Source organism: Coregonus lavaretus (assembly GCF_964263955.1).
Source record: "Coregonus lavaretus genome assembly, chromosome: 23".
Lineage (NCBI taxonomy): Eukaryota > Metazoa > Chordata > Actinopteri > Salmoniformes > Salmonidae > Coregonus > Coregonus lavaretus.
Window position 1 is genome coordinate 38,144,312 of NC_140010.1, and position 15,778 is coordinate 38,160,089.

General features: G+C 41.3%; 1 protein-coding gene across 3 annotated transcripts; it reads right to left on the bottom strand.

Moving 5' to 3' along the window:
- Nucleotides 1–32: 32 nt before the first annotated feature.
- Nucleotides 33–15,249, bottom strand: LOC311098797 (mesoderm induction early response protein 1-like). 3 transcript variants are annotated; one of them, XM_084139371.1, is made up of 13 exons: nucleotides 15,224–15,249; nucleotides 14,295–14,319; nucleotides 10,887–11,026; nucleotides 10,355–10,546; nucleotides 8,574–8,706; nucleotides 7,587–7,648; nucleotides 7,377–7,449; nucleotides 7,078–7,229; nucleotides 6,767–6,848; nucleotides 6,411–6,505; nucleotides 5,910–5,956; nucleotides 2,237–2,367; nucleotides 33–2,098 (listed from the first exon to the last, which is right to left on the bottom strand). In XM_084139371.1, exons 1-13 carry the CDS (start codon nucleotides 15,230–15,232, stop codon nucleotides 1,740–1,742), a joined length of 1,500 nt encoding a protein of 499 aa, XP_083995497.1. In that variant the 5' UTR covers nucleotides 15,233–15,249; the 3' UTR covers nucleotides 33–1,739. The 3 variants fall into 3 exon arrangements, with proteins under 3 accessions (XP_083995497.1, XP_083995495.1, XP_083995496.1); XM_084139369.1 differs by having other exon boundaries at nucleotides 5,910–6,037; XM_084139370.1 differs by having other exon boundaries at nucleotides 5,910–6,037; nucleotides 6,411–6,502; nucleotides 15,224–15,239.
- Between the last annotated feature and the right edge of the window lie 529 nt (nucleotides 15,250–15,778).

Consider the following 15,778-nt stretch of genomic DNA (forward strand, 5'->3'; position numbering starts at 1 on the left):
GGCACAGTAAAAACATGAAATAAAACAACAGGTCACCAGTCTGAATACATTTATTAAATATAGCCACCGTTATTCCATTCACAGCCAGTCTTGGTATACACTTCACTTTAATTCATGTTGTCATTGAGGAAAACTTACAGCACATTTGTTAAAGAAAAAAAAAGAAAAATACTTGAATCAACAATTTGAGGCTAACACTTTAAACAAAAAACAGCTTTTTTAAAACCATTTGTGAATGTAGACCAAAGCAGGGGTAGCCTACAAAGTAAAATGTTGAGAACGTCAAAAAGGCTGTAACAAAATCAAGTTCTCAAAACAATGTCTTGTTATTAAGAAGCCTCCACTGGAACTAAATGGAGGTTCTTCACATTGAAGCTTACAGTCAAGGTCTTTAATTACAATTCGTAATAATAAGAGCTTGCTTAGAGGCCATCATGAAACTTTGCAGGTAATGGCAAGTGAGAAAATAAACGTTACTGGTACCCAGTCTCCAATTTCAAAAGGCGTCACTGCACCGCATCTCTCTCTTTTACATGGAGTCATTATCAAACATATTTTTGCTGCAAATACATTTCCAAATGCACTAGGTGAAAAAATGGGACTGGGAAATGCTGAGAAATAGGAATGACTACTTAGAACAGCTCTGCTCGGAGCAACAAGGAGAGAAGTCTTACAAGAAAGCTTACGAGAAAGACCATAAAATACAGACAGATTAAAAGACATGATTATCAAAAAGTGTAACAACTGTACAACATAAGAAAATCTATTCAAACTTCACACGTAAAATCACTGAAGTACTTACTGTCTAAAAACAACAGACAAACAAAACAATAGGAAAGCCTGACAATTTTTTATATATACAGCGTTCTACAGGACATCACTGATGTCAGACGCTTTACACAAACAAACCTCGGGGGACAGACACTCCCATTGGTTCATTTCTTGCAATTAAACAACATTTCCATGGTTACGGCATATGGGGGATCATGTTTCAAATAAGCAATGATGTCATTCAGCAGTGTTGCTTTAACCACTATCAACAAAGAAAGAAAAAGGATGAAAGTGCAACTTAGTGTGACGGCAACAGCGCCAATCTGCCTGCTTATCTATCTATTGCCCTGTCGAAGACCTAGAACCCTCTACATACAACACCACCCCTTCGATTTCCTGGTTTCAAATGGCTAGGACAGCAAATACCCATCAATCATAACACATTTATTTGTAAAAAATATAAATATCTTTCACGTAAAAAAATATCACAACTGATTTTTATTCTAATACAAATCGGAAAAAAGCATTTAGCGTACAAATTCTCGAGATCGGTCTCTCCAAAAAAGGGAATGAGGAGAATAAGTAGAAGAATCAGTATGAAGTATTATGTGGTAGTAGTAATAGTAGGTAGGGGGAAGGGAGAGGTTCAGGAACTGTGGTACTTTGGATGTGTGGAGCGAGGCAGGGCTGTATGCTGTGCCCCTTTACAATCAGGCCGCTGCCCTCCCTCCGTTTGCTGGTGTGGCCCAGCCGGGTTTGGTTGGTTGGTATGGGTCGTATTCATTAGGCACAAAACGGACGAAAACAGACGGAAGGAAACAGGGATTGGACTTGTCCAATAACAAACGCTAGTTTTCGTTTTCCGTTGCTAAATGTTTTGCTTCAGTGTGCACTAATTAATACGACCATGGTTTTTTAAGGTTTGGTTCTTTGCCCTTTGCCCTCTGAGAAGGGGTCGTCATCTATCATCAGTCCTCCTGCTGGAGGGTCGTCGATGTTCTGGAGGGTTCCGGCTCGCTCTGTTCCGGTGGCTCCGCCTCCATCCGGCACCTCTTGGCCGGCCTGTCATAGAGGAGCGCGTCTTCTTCATCGTAGTGACCGTCGCCACAGTGTGGCTCCAGGGAGCCGTTCCTGTTGTGGCTGGGCACGGCGGCCGCTACCTCGCAGCCGTTGGAGTCATTGTCCGAGGCGGTGGGAACAGGGAAAGCGTCCAGACAGGGGTGGTTGACAGTGGGCCCGTTGGACTGGGTGGGTTCTGCTTTGACTTCATTCGCCACCGTGGACGATTGGGAACCTTCTCCCGAGCCCGAGTTTTGACTCACTACACCTGTTGGAGGAAAGATAAGAGAGTGAGCTGCTGATGTCATGAATTATGTAGGGTCTTCACAAGAATTCACATGATATGTTCTGAGTATATTTATCCCTTCCTCCCTTACTCAATCCCTCAATTTGTGTGTTCCCTTACCGTTGTGGCTGCTGCTGCCGTCCTCCCTCTCGGAGTGGCTGGTGCTACTGTTTGAGGTGGTGGGAGGGGGCGAGGCCGCCCGGCTGGAAGTGGCACTCTCCGTCTCGTCTAGCAGCCGGTCCATGTAGTCCCTGAGACACACGGGGTAAACAACCAACCACACAGTCAGCACCAACTAGAGCCTACCAGCCTGGTCCTTATACTAATCACGCCACATTTATACCCTTTTCACACTACTGAACCGAGCCGAGCCATACTGGGCTGGCCTGGTTACGCAGCCACCCTAGTTGCTGGAACAGTGCTGGATAGGACCATGTGAAAAACATCCAAGCCAGCATAGTACATATCAGCTCGGCATTATATAGTGTTAAAAGGATATTTGATTCACACCCCTAGAACAGTGACAACAGTAGGTATGGTTCACAAAACAAAGGTGATCACACATTTTGAATGTGTATTAGTGACATGGAATATCCATTCATGACAAGTTAAATTTCATTGAATATGGGTCTTTCTCTAAACTAGGGTACCAGTGAGGATTTCACACCAACTTTTTTAGCCTGAATTTAAAATGGATTAAATAAATATTTTTTGGTCACTGGCCTACACACAATACCCCATGTCAAAGAGGAATTCTATTTTTTGAAAAATAACAAACTGAAATGTCTTGAGTCAATAAGTATTCAACCCTTTTGTTATGGCAAGCCTAAATAAGTTCAGGAGTAAAAATGTGCTTAAAAGGTCATGTAATAAGTTGCATGGAGTCACTGTGTGCAATAACAGTGTTTAACATGATTTTTTTATGACTACCTCATCTCTGTATCCCACACATACAATTATCTGTAAGGTCCCTCAGTACAGCAGTGAATTTCAAACACAGATTCAACCACAAAGACCAGGGAGGTTTTTACAATGCCTCGCTAAGAAGGGCAACTATTGGTAGATGGGTAAAGATGAAAAAAAAAAACAGACATTGAATATCCCTGTGAGCATGGTGAAGTTATTAATTACACTTTGGATGGTGTTTCAATACACCCAGTCACTACAAACTCAGTTGCCGGAGAGGAAGGAAACCCGCTCAGGGATTTCACCATGAGGCCAATGGTGACTTTAAAACAGTTAGAGTTTAATGGCTGTGATAGGAGACAACTGAGGATGTATCAACAACATTGTAGTTACTCCACAATACTAACCTAAATGACAAGAGTGAAAAGAAGGAAGCCTGTACATCCTTGAAACTGCATTTTTTCATTGTTCCCCTCTAATCAGAGACTGATTTAGACCTGGGACACCAGGTGTCTGCAATTAATTATCAGGAAACTAGCAGGCTCCACATAGGGTAAGAGTTGAATACCCCTGCTGTACAGAATACAAATATTCCAAACCATGCATCCTGTTCGCAACAAGGCACTAAAGTAATACTGCAAAAAATTTGGCAAAGCATTTCACTTTTTGTCCTGAATACAAAGTGTTATGTTTGGGGCAAATCCAACAACACACATTACTGAGTACCACTCTCCATATTTTCAAGCATAGTGGTGGCTGCATCATGTTATGGTTATGCTTGTAATCATTAAGGACTGGGGAGTTTTTCAGGATAAAAAAAGAAACGGAATGGAGCTAAGCACAGGCAAAATCCTAGAGGAAAACCTGGTTCAGTCTGCTTTCCACCAGACACTGGGAGATGAATTCACCTTTCAGCAGGACAATAACCTAAAACACAAGGCCAAATCTACACTGGAGTTGCTTACCATGAAGACAGTGAATGTTCCTGAGTGGGCAAGTTACAGTTTTGACTTAAGTCTACTTGAAAATCTATGGCAAGACCTGAAAATTGTAGTCTAGCAATGATCAACAACCAATTTGAAAAGAATAATGGACAAATGTTGCACAATCCAGGTGTGGAAAGCTCTTAGAGACTTACCCAGAAAGACTCACAGCTGTAATTGCTGCCAAAGGTGCTTCTACTAAGTATTGACTCAGGGGTGTAAATACTTATGTAAATGAGATATCTGTATTTCATTTTCAATACATTTGCAAATATTTCTAAAAACACGTTTTTACTTTGTCATTATGGGGTACTTTGTGTAGATGGGTGAGAAAATCAATTTAATCAATTTTGAGTTCAGGCTGTAACAACAACAGGCACTGTAAGGGGGAACATATCTATTTTAAATACTATTCAACAAATTGATTTAAAACTTATGTCTAACTCTTTCTCATAGTTGGTGTCTTGACGGATTTGTCCAAAATCATGTGACAAAACAGTTTTCTGTCCTTGCATTTATGGCAGTGTAAGTTGTCGTTATATCATATATTAAGCATTAATCGGTTAAATTAGACATTGAACTTGAACCCTGTAAGAATCCTGGATCTAGCTGTCGGACAGTTTTTTGTATAGAGATCTCAGAAATCCAGTGTAACTACGTAACATTTCATGTCTCCTCATGTTACGGGGTGAAAATAGTTTATCGGCACACAAATCCCCCAAAATGTACGCGATTGCAAAATGGAATGCTTTTAACCGAAAGAGTCACCTAAAACCTAAATCGATACGGTTATTAACGTGGTTCTTCAATAATTATGCATAATTATTGTTGGATGCGCATTTGGTGTCGAGCTGGTAATTTTTTTTTACATCATCTGATTCAGGAAGGAATTTTCTGAATGACAGTCAAGTGACGAACAGCTGTTGTGATAGCACACGCGATGCAACAACACAGCCCAAGTGCTGGAAAAAAGGTGTTCGCAAGGAATATCAAGAATATTTGTCTCATTCGTTACGCCGGTGATGACAGCTGTGCCTGGATCCACGTTGGATCTAATATCCCTAGCGAATTGATGTTCATCATCTGTTGTTGTCTGCTTGATTTACAGCCGGGTCTCGTTGGATTGAACAGAGAAAGCATCAAGGTAATGAGGTCATGTTTTCCCTTATTTTTTTTTGTGCCTCGGATTAGACACCGAGTCTACTGTGCGCAATTGTGTAAAATAGACTATTACACAACACCCAACGCTATTCCTATGAATTATTCTGGATATAATGACAAATTACATAGCCTAGCAGTGGACTTCTTCACAATATGATCTGGTACTTAAATAACATGACAAATACATTTTGGATTCCATGTTACACCTGCAATTTTAAACAATACAAGTGGCTTGAGTAGCCTACTTGAACTCAGAAATTCAAGTACTGGAATAGGCCTACCTTGACAATCTGATATTTCCTCAATTTGGTGCCTCTATTAGGCAATATATGTACAATTGTATAAAATTGAGGTCCTTGAAATTTACAATGAAGTGCTTGAAAAAGTCCTTGAATTTTGACTTGCCAATGTCTGTATGAACCCTTCTTAAAGGATGTATAGTCCTAGGCCTATGTTGTATAGGTGGAGTTATGGCCCAATTTGCATATATTCCTCTAAGTACACTGCATAATTTTTTTTACATTTTTTATTTCAAACCATTTTAAAATGTTGATCCTAATGTCACACATTGGCCCCATTATTTATAGAAAAAACCCATATACTATTTTCCGTTATACATGTTTAAAATACATCTCAAATCAGGTAAGTACAAATCTATAATATATTGAACTGTATAACACATTTGTCGACGTATTCAAATATTCAAAAGATTTGTGAAAGCATCGTCTGGTGAAAAGACTTACGTGACACCGGGGTGAAGGTTGTATTTCCTTTTCCCCAGCCTGGTTTGCTGTGCAAAGAAATCATAACGCTCAGACTTCTTCCACATGTAATAAAAGGCCACACATTCTCCTACTGACCTAGTTCTCACCTGAAAAATGTAATATCAGCAGACAACGAGATAGCCATTATTACCATTGCCTTCCAGAGTTGGACTCAATTCAATTTCAACCCCCCAATCAAGACAGATGAGTCGAAATGCAATTTGTGAATAAAAAAAAAAAAAAAAGAATTATGCAAAAGTTGGAGTAGCTTTTCAATTCATGAACTGATTTTCGATTCCTCACGAAAGTTGAAGGAGGTTCAAATGGAATTGACCCCAACCCTGATTGCTTTAAAACACATCACATGCAACTCTCAAATCAACATGAAGATGAGCATTATTCTTAATGTGAATATACTTTTCAATCAAATACTGTATCAAATATAATAGGATCTCTCTTAAGATAATAAACATAGCTTACCTTGTTGGCTTGTATTGAATTAAAGTCTTTCCCATAAGCTTTTAGTCCTTGCTCAAAATATCGACATTCTTCTTCTGTCCACACAGACAGCTCTTCTGTGACAGAAGGGAAAGGGTTGAGTATCATGACAACTGCTGCATTCAAATAAAATATCATAAAAACTATGAAAATGTGACAGGTCCCAGGCGTGGGACGCTATGAACAAGACACAAACAAAAGCCAGGACCCAAGTAACCCCTTTATCATCAAAATACCTCAATAAGACATACATGCCTGGTGAGATAATGACGAGAAAATATGCCAGCTATTTGAGTGAAATCAAGAGAAAGTTAAAACCATTTCACTGCAGGTCTTACCTCTAGCTGCCTTCACATTAAACTTCAGTCTTCTTAAAGCTTCCTCTGTGTCAAATTCACACTTGACCAACTCATAAAGCGCCTGTGGAAAGACAACATTGAGGTTGTAAAGAAGACGGTTACAGACGAAAGTGCATACTAGTCTTTTATGATCGTATTCAGTAGGTGGCATAAAGTTTAGGAACAGTGAAATGTGAACTCTTAAACTTTTCCAATAAACACAGTTTTCTGTTGTGAAACGTTTTTCTACGGTGTGCCCTACTGAACACAACCCTGGATGCCAGTCGGCTCGACTGTGGGGGTCTTCATACCTGCTCATTGTCTTTGACATGGGATCCCTCAGGGATGGCATCCACTCCCTTCTCCTCTCCTGTTCGTTTTGACGCCTCCGTCAAAAACTCCACAACCTTGCACTCGGGAAGGAACTCAGGGTCCCATAAAAGCTGGTCATCATTTTCATATGCTGGAACGAGTGAACGAAAGAGAGATAGAGAGGGGGAGAAAGAGAGAGAAGGAAAAAACTCATTTTATTTCCTATTTACCTCTGTGATTGGAAGATATTTCACTTGAACTTAATTAGTGCATTGCAATTGCAAACAGAACACCTTACCTTTCTCATTGTCATTATATTTACAAAGGCCAGAGGGCGTTTCAGCCTGATACATGGAACCAACCATGATTTCCTGTCCAGGTCAAACACAAACATTGTTTAGTTTCCCAAATCAAAAGTGTGCTTCAAATGAATAACATGTCTCTTTAAAAGGTTAGAACTACCATATCTAACTAATGATTAAACAATAATAAAAACCAATATATTGACCTTTTTCCAATCATCAGAAGGGACATAATCTTCGTCTTCTGACTCTTCCTCTGCATCATTACCTGAAACAAGATTTGGCATTTTGACTCTTTTCACTAGCTAGGTTTCCATCCAAATTGGCGACAGAATTTCATGTGAATATTCTATAATGCGAATAAACATGTGCCTTTTCCCACCAGAGATGTATCTCCATCAAATGTATTTGTTGCAGATAGAATTATGTTCATGATGATGTAGTGCACATCATTAAAAATACAAGTTAAATGGGTTTCCATCTTATTTTCAACTCTGCTGATGGTTTTGTCACAAAAAATGTTGCATTATATAGCAAATGTGCCAACTCTGGTCTTGGCACGTGTGCTCTAGCCAACAGCTTGCAATTACAGTGTGGATACAGCCTACCTTATTATGGCCAAAAGAGCGAGATTTGTATTTGTCAAACGGCAGCCAAGCATCAATCATCATTTCACCAGAATAAGACCCTCAATATTTATTGGAAAGGCGCATCAAGCTCATCACCTTGCACTTTTACCACCCAGTGAAGTTCATCATAACTTATTTCAACTGTAGCCTAATAAACTCCATGCTTTCCCGAGTCGTAGTGAGAGGACCACACAACATATCATTGCGTGACTCCAAGTTTACTTTCGATACGATGGTTATTATATCAATATTTGTGCATGAAGGCGTTTCCACCTAAATTTGTGTTTAAATTTAACTGACACAAAAAGATCCCACCTTGACTAGCGTATTTTGTTTTGTCAACATTTGGAAAGTTTCGCGACAAATGTGCAGTTTCCATCAGGCCAGTGGTGACTTTTTATCCAAATGTACTTTATTCGCATAAAAAGGTTGGATGGAAGCCTGGTTACTGACACATATTAGTTCTCATTTTGAACCACTGGGTTAAAATGCATATAACAAGATCTCACACACTATCCAATATTTAAAAAAACACGACTCGGTGAGGGAAGCAAAGATGCATACTTTCGAAGTACTTGCGCTTCTGTGATCCACGTATCAGCTCTGCCGTGCAGTGGGATTTGACGGAGCGCGTGCGACCCTCGCTGGACGACTGGTTCTCGTTCCCCAGTCCTGACGAGATCTTCACCCTCTCGGTCTGAACACACACACACACACACACACAACCCAAGGTGTTACACACAGATTAGTCCCCAATGGTGCATTAGTCAAAAAAGCCCCTGTGAAACAACAAAATTGCCATTCATTCATGAAAACAGTGGAATCAGCATCAAAGCTGCCTAGATGTATCTATTATATAATAATATGCCATTTAGCAGTCATGCATGCATTCATTTCAAATACTACTATCAGCAGATTTGTAACTATTTGACTGATTTCCCTGTAAATCAGTCAAATCTTTTAAATTGTTGCATGTTGCGTTTATATTTTTTTTGTATTCTGTAATTACACTGAACAAAAATATAAACGCAACATGCAACAATTTAAAAGATTTGACTGACTTACAGTTCATATCAGGAAATCAGTCAATTGAAATAAATGCATTAGTCCCTAATCTATGGATTTCACAACTGGGAATACAGATATGCATCTGTTGGTCACAGATACCTTAAAAAAAGTTAGGGGTGTGGATCAGAAAACCAGTTAGTATCTGGTGTGCTGCATATTTGCCTCATGCAGCATGACAAATCTCCTTTGCATAGAGTTGATCAGGCTGTTGATTGTGGCCTGTGGACTGTTGTCTCACTCCTCTTCAATGGCTGTGCGAAGTTGCTGGATATTGGCGGGAACAGGAACACGGTGTCCTATACGTCAATCCAGAGCATCCCAAACATGCTTAATGGGTGACATGTCTGGTGAGTATGCAGGCCATGGAAGAACTGGGCCATTTTCAGCTTCCAGGAATTGTGTACAGATCCTTGCGACATGGGGCTGTGCATTATCACGCTGAAACATGAGGTGGTGGCGGCGGATGAATGGCACAACAATGGGCCTCAGAATCTCGTCCCGGTATCTCTGTGCATTCAAATTTCCATCGATAAAATGCAATTGTGTTTGTTGTCCGTAGCTTTTGCCTGCCCATACCATAACCCCGCCGCCACCACGAGGCTCTCTGTTCACAACGTTGACTGCTTGCCCACACGACACCATAAATGTGGTCTGCGGTTGTGAGGCCGGTTGGACGTACTGCCAAATTCTCTAAAACGACGTTGCAGGCGGCTTATGGTAGAGAAATGAACATAGAATTATCTGGCAACAGCTCTGGTGGACATTCCTGCAGTCAGCATGCCAATTGCACGCGCCCTCAAAACTTGAGACATCTGTGGCCTTGTGTTGTGTGACAAAACTCCACATTTCAATGTGGCCTTTTATTTTCTGGAGCACAAGGTGCACCTGTGTAATTATCATGCTGTTTAATCAGCTTCTTGATATGCCACACCTGTCAGGTCGATGGATTATCTTGGCAAAGGAGAAATGTTCATTAACAAAGACGTAACCAAAGTTGTGCATCAAATTAGAGAGAAATACACTTTTTGTGCATTTGGATTTCTGGGATCTTTTATTTCAGCTCATGAAACATGGGACCAACACTTTACATGTTGCGTTTATATTTTTGTTCAGTGTATTATACATTTCTGACTAAATATGTCAACTTTGTTGGCTACAGAATATGTAGTGGTGATTTATAACAATCAAATTAGTGCAATAAGGTGCAAACAAGCATTCCTTCTTTATGAGTGTGTTGATTGATATCCCTGTTATTTCAGGAGAGTCATGGCGCCCACCTTATTCCTCTTCAGCTCGCCAGTGCTTCTGCTGCTTTCATCATTGTCCAGCTCCTCTTCCTCCTCCTCTTCCTCATCCTCCAACTCTTCATCCTCTAGGTCTTCCTCGTCTTCTTCTTCCTCTCCATCTGCAGGCGAACCACCGCCGTATCCGTACATACTCAACAACTCATGAATGGGCATCTCTCCCTCCTATGGCACAAATGGAACAACAACAATAACTTTTGTTGCACACTGGATTACACTTAAAACAGACTAGCTAGCTTCACATTATCAATATCTGAATGTTGCCTTTACAATAATAGGGGTCAAATACTCAATATCTATAACTAAAAGGTTACTGTTCCCAGGGTCGTATTCATTAGAGCATTCACTGTAGCAAAACGTTCTGCAACGTTTAAAACAAGTGTTTCTTATTGGACAAGATCGAGTAGTCCCTCCCTGTTTCAGTCTTTCTTCTTCCGATCAGTGCCTAATGAATAGGATCCTGGATAACTTTCAATCCACAAGAAGAAATGATGTTGAGACGCACCCGTGCAAGGTCGTCAATCTCATTGCTGAAGTTGGTCTCTCCCTCGAGCATCTCCTCCTCTTCCAGTGTGCGTTCGTCGTCAAAGTCGTGGACGAGCATATCTGCTGAAGGATCAAACTCATGGTCGTCTGCTGAACCTCCTAAGGAAAAACACAACGGGAAACATTGAGGAGATACTCAATAAAGTGGTATTTCATTTATAACAAACAATATTATGACATAAGCTAGGTTTCCATCCAATTGGTGACAGATTTTCAGGCGAATATTCGAAAAGCAGCATAAAGAAAATATGCAAATTTTCCCACCAGTGGTGCGTTTCCACCAAATTGATTTGTTGCGTAAAAAAATCTAAAGTTCAATGTGTTTCCATCGCATTTTCAACTCTACCAATAGTTTAGTCACCAAAACTGTTGCATTAAATAGCAAAATGTGCCTACTCTGGTCTTGGCATGTGTGCTCTAGCCAACAGCTCACAGATACAGTGCGGGTAGGCTGTGCGGGTAGGGTAGTCTACACAATGAGATTATTATAGAATATTTTTAATTGTCAAACGGCAGTTAAGCATCGATCATCATGTCACCAGAATAAGACCATCGATATTTATTGGAAAGGAGCATCAAGCTCATCGGCGTGCACTTTCACCACCCTGTGAAGTTCATCATAACTTACAGTGCATTCGGAAAGTATTCAGACCCCTTCCCCTTTTCCACATTTTGTTACGTTACAGCCTTATTCTAAAATTGAATAAATAAAAATGTTCCTCATCAATCTACACACAATACCCCATAATGACAAAGCGAAAACAGTTTTTTATTTTAGCAAATGTATAGAACAAAAAAATATATGTAGACACCTTCTAAGTATTCAGACCCTTTGCTATGAGACTCGAAATTGAGCTCAGGTGCATCCTGTTTCCATTGATCATCCTTGAGATGGTTCTACAACTTGGAGTCCACCTGTGGTAAATTAAATTGATTGGACATGATTTGGAAAGGCATACACCTGTCTATATAAAGGTCCCAGAGTTCACAGTGCATGTCAGAGCAAAAACCAAGCCATGAGGTAGAAGGAATTGTCCTTGGAGCACCAGGACAGGACTGTGTCGAGGCACAGATCTGGGGAAGGGTACCCAAAAATGTCTGCAGCATTGAAGGTCCCCAAGAACTCAGTGGCCTCCATCATTCTTAAATGGAAGAAGTTTGGAACCACCAAGACTCTTCCTACAGCTGGCCGCCCGGCCAAATTGAGCAATCGGGGGAGAAGGGCCTTGGTCAGGGAGGTGACCAAGAACCCGATGGTCACTGACAGAGCTCCAGAGTTCCTCCATGGAGATGGGAGAAACTTCCAGAAGGACAACCATCTCTGCAGCACTCCATCAATCAGGCCTTTATGGTAGAGTGGCCAGACGGAAGCCACTCCTCAGTAAAAGGCACATGACAGCCCGCTTGGAGTTGCCAAAAGGCACCTAAAGGACTTTCAGACCATGAGAAACAAGATTCTCTGGTCTGATGAAACCAAGATTGAACTCTTTGGCCTGAATGCCAAGCGTCCCATCTGGAGGAAACCTGGCACCATCCCTATGGTGAAGTCTGGTGGTGGCAGCATCATGATGTGGGGATGTTGTTCAGTGGCAGGGACTGGGAGACTAGTCAGGATCGAGGGAAAGATGAACGAAGTACAGAGAGATCCTTGATGAAAACCTGCTCCAGAGCGCTCAGGACCTCAGACTGGGGCGAAGGTTCACTTTCCAACAGGACAACGACCTTAAGCACACAGCAAAGACAACGCAGGAGTGGCTTCGGGACAAGTCTCTGAATGTCCTTGAGTGGCCCAGCCAGAGCCCGGACTTGAACCCGATCGAACATCTCTGGAGAGACCTGAAAATAGCTGTGCAGCAACGCTCCTCATCCAACCTGACAGAGCTTGAGAGGATCTGCAGAGAAGAACGGGAGAAACTCCCCAAATACAGGTGTGCCAAGCTTTTAGCGTCATACCCAAGAAGACTCAAGGCTGTAATCTCTGCCAAAGGTGCTTCAACAAAGTACTGAGTAAAGGGTCTGAATACTTATGTAAATGCAATATCCGTTTTTTATTTTTAGTAAATTTGCACACATTTCTAAAAGCCTGTTTTTGCTTTGTCATTATGGGGTATTGTGTGTAGATAGATGAGGAAAAAAACTACTTAATCCATTTTAGAATAAGGCTGTAACGTAACAAAATGTGGAAAAGGTCAAGGGGTCTGAATACTTTCCAAATGCATTGTAGCCTAATAAATTGTGTTTGCTTTCCCGAGTCGTAGTGGGAGGACCACACACCAAGTTTCCACCACCATTTATCGCATAATACATTTTAATGACACAAAAAGATCCCAACATGTCGAACGAACAAATTATTTGTCGGCATTTATAAAAATGGTACCGAAACTTCCTGGTTTTATCAGGCCTTCCTTCCAGCATTGGGGAACATCTCGCACCGCCCCCGTGCGCCACATCTATTTCTATGGGCACAAGCACTGTTCATGACACAAACCGCAGGGCTCTCCAGAGGGAGGGGTGGTCTGCCCAACGCATCACCAGGGGCACACTGCCTGCCCTCCAGGACACCTACAGCACCCGATGTCACAGGAAGGCCAAAAACGTAATCAAGGACATCAACCACCCGAGCCACGGCCTGTTCACCCCGCTATCATCCAGAGGCGAGGTCAGTACAGGTGCATCAAAGCTGGGACCGAGAGACTGAAAAACAGCTTCTATCTCAAGTCCATCAGACTGTTACATAGCCATCACTAGCCAGCTACCACCCGGTTACTCAACCCTGCACACTAGCCGGCTACCACCCGGTTACTCAACCCTGCACCTTAGAGGCTGCTGCCCTATGTACATAGACATGGAATCACTGGTCACTTTAATAATGGAACACTAGTAATAATGTTTACATACTGCTTTACTCATTTCACATGTATATACTGTATTCTAGTCAATGCCACTCCGACATTGCTTGTCCTAATATTTGTATATTTCTTAATTCAATTATTTTACTTTTAGATTTGTGTGTATTGTTGTGATACTACTGCACTGTTGGGGCTAGAAAAAACACAAGCATTTCGCTACACCTTCAATAACATCTGCTAAAAATGTGTATGTGACCAAGAAAATTTGATTTGAAACTGTTCACACCCCTCTTGTTGGCGAGCCCCACCGTTTGGGAACCACTGATCCATCGCAGCTGTCATTATTTATTTTTTATATGGTATTACTTTACTCGCATAAAAACAGTGGATCGAAACGTGGTTAGTGTGGTGTGTTCAGCCCAATTTTACTTCGCATTTGTCAATGATTTAATGAGGGATTAAAATTACACATATCAATGAGCATAAACCTTTCTCTCAGTTGTAACAACAATATTTACCTGGGCTCGTACTCCCAACGGAGGGCTAAAACACAAAACAAAATACTCAAGATTAGTCACAACCAGATAGATACACAAGTACGGTTGATGACAATACATGTAGCTGTAACTTTGCTATAACTTGACGGTTCAGAGATACTGTCAGTGAATTATTATGTTTTCTGGATGAGGCCAATATAGACAAACTAGGCCTGAACAAAAACATAAATAGGAACTACCTACAATGCAGCAAACTGATCATCAGTCTGGGTAGTGGATGGAAGTGGAAGTCAAACTAAAAGCGCGCCTGAAACTTATGCCTGACTCCTTGTTGGCTAACGCGAAGGTAAAAATAGACATTACTGTAGCTAACGTTAGCTGGTTCTAGCAAGGAGAGAACTCTTATCAGGCCATAATTGAAACAAGTCAATCATCAATTTCAGGAGAGCGCTAAAGTAGTTATTGATAAACAAATGGGTTGTTCTCACAATCTAGACACTTAGCTGTGAATGATTAGCTATCTAGCTATTTGCTAGCCCCTGCCTCAGCTAACTTTAGCTAGCTAAATTAGTTATTCACATAGTTAGCCAACTAGGTTCGCTTTCAATATGCAGAATACCACCAGGTCCCAAAAAATGGAATAGTACTGTAAAATATTCAATTGTATCTTTTGGAGTGGGTAACGTTAACGCTAGTAGTCCGCCAACCTTTCCCAACCGTAGCTAGCTACTAGCGAGCTTAGCATAGCTACGAAGCTAGCCACCATCGCTAAACTGAAGTTTGAAAAATACAATTTATGGAAACGAGACAAGTGTAATATTTATCTCTTCGCCGTATTTTAGGACATATTTTTTTATTCTCATTTGGGACCTGTGCACCCGACAGAATCAACTCTTTAAACCTAAAAACATTTTTATTCTCCCGAATATTTATTGGAGTTTCCTTCCTACCTCCGCCATGTTTGAAATCCTGTGGGGTCAGCAATTTCCCGGATTGACTTGCCCCGCCCATACAATTCTTGTCCCATACAACTCGATCATGGCTAGAAAGGGTACAGCTTTTGTCAAATTTACGTCAAAAGTTAATTTTTGGGGCATTTGAGTTCACCCTAAACCTCTTCATAACCTAACATAGTTATTATAACCTGCTTCGTTAATTATCCTAACCTGCTGCGTAGGTTCTCCTATCTAGTCAAAACCCTACAACTCTGAGGGCTACATCAGAGAGGAAGAGGACAAGAGAAGCCAACTTGGAGGAAGATCTGTCTCCCTCCAGCTGGTGGCGTTGTTTCGTCCACCAATCAAGTCGTTTTTGTATGGAGGTCAATGAGAGTGTCGAATTTGGTCAACAAAAAAATGAAAGGTTGGGCCTCCCGAGTGGCGCAGTGGTCTAAGACACTGCATCGCAGTACTAGCTGTGCAACTAGAGATTCTGGTTAGATCCATGGGGCGGGGCACAATTGGCCCAGCGTCGTCCAGGTTAGGGGAGGGTTTGGCCGGTAGGGG

What these genes read in the sequence shown, in the direction of transcription:
- LOC311098797 (XM_084139369.1), bottom strand. An exon ending in TAATGTGAAGGCAGCTAGAG is followed by an intron (nt 6,506 to 6,766) that starts GTAAGACCTGCA and finishes CTTCTGTCACAG; the next exon opens with AAGAGCTGTCTGTGTGGACA. An exon ending in ATTCAATACAAGCCAACAAG is followed by an intron (nt 6,038 to 6,410) that starts GTAAGCTATGTT and finishes TACATTTTTCAG; the next exon opens with GTGAGAACTAGGTCAGTAGG.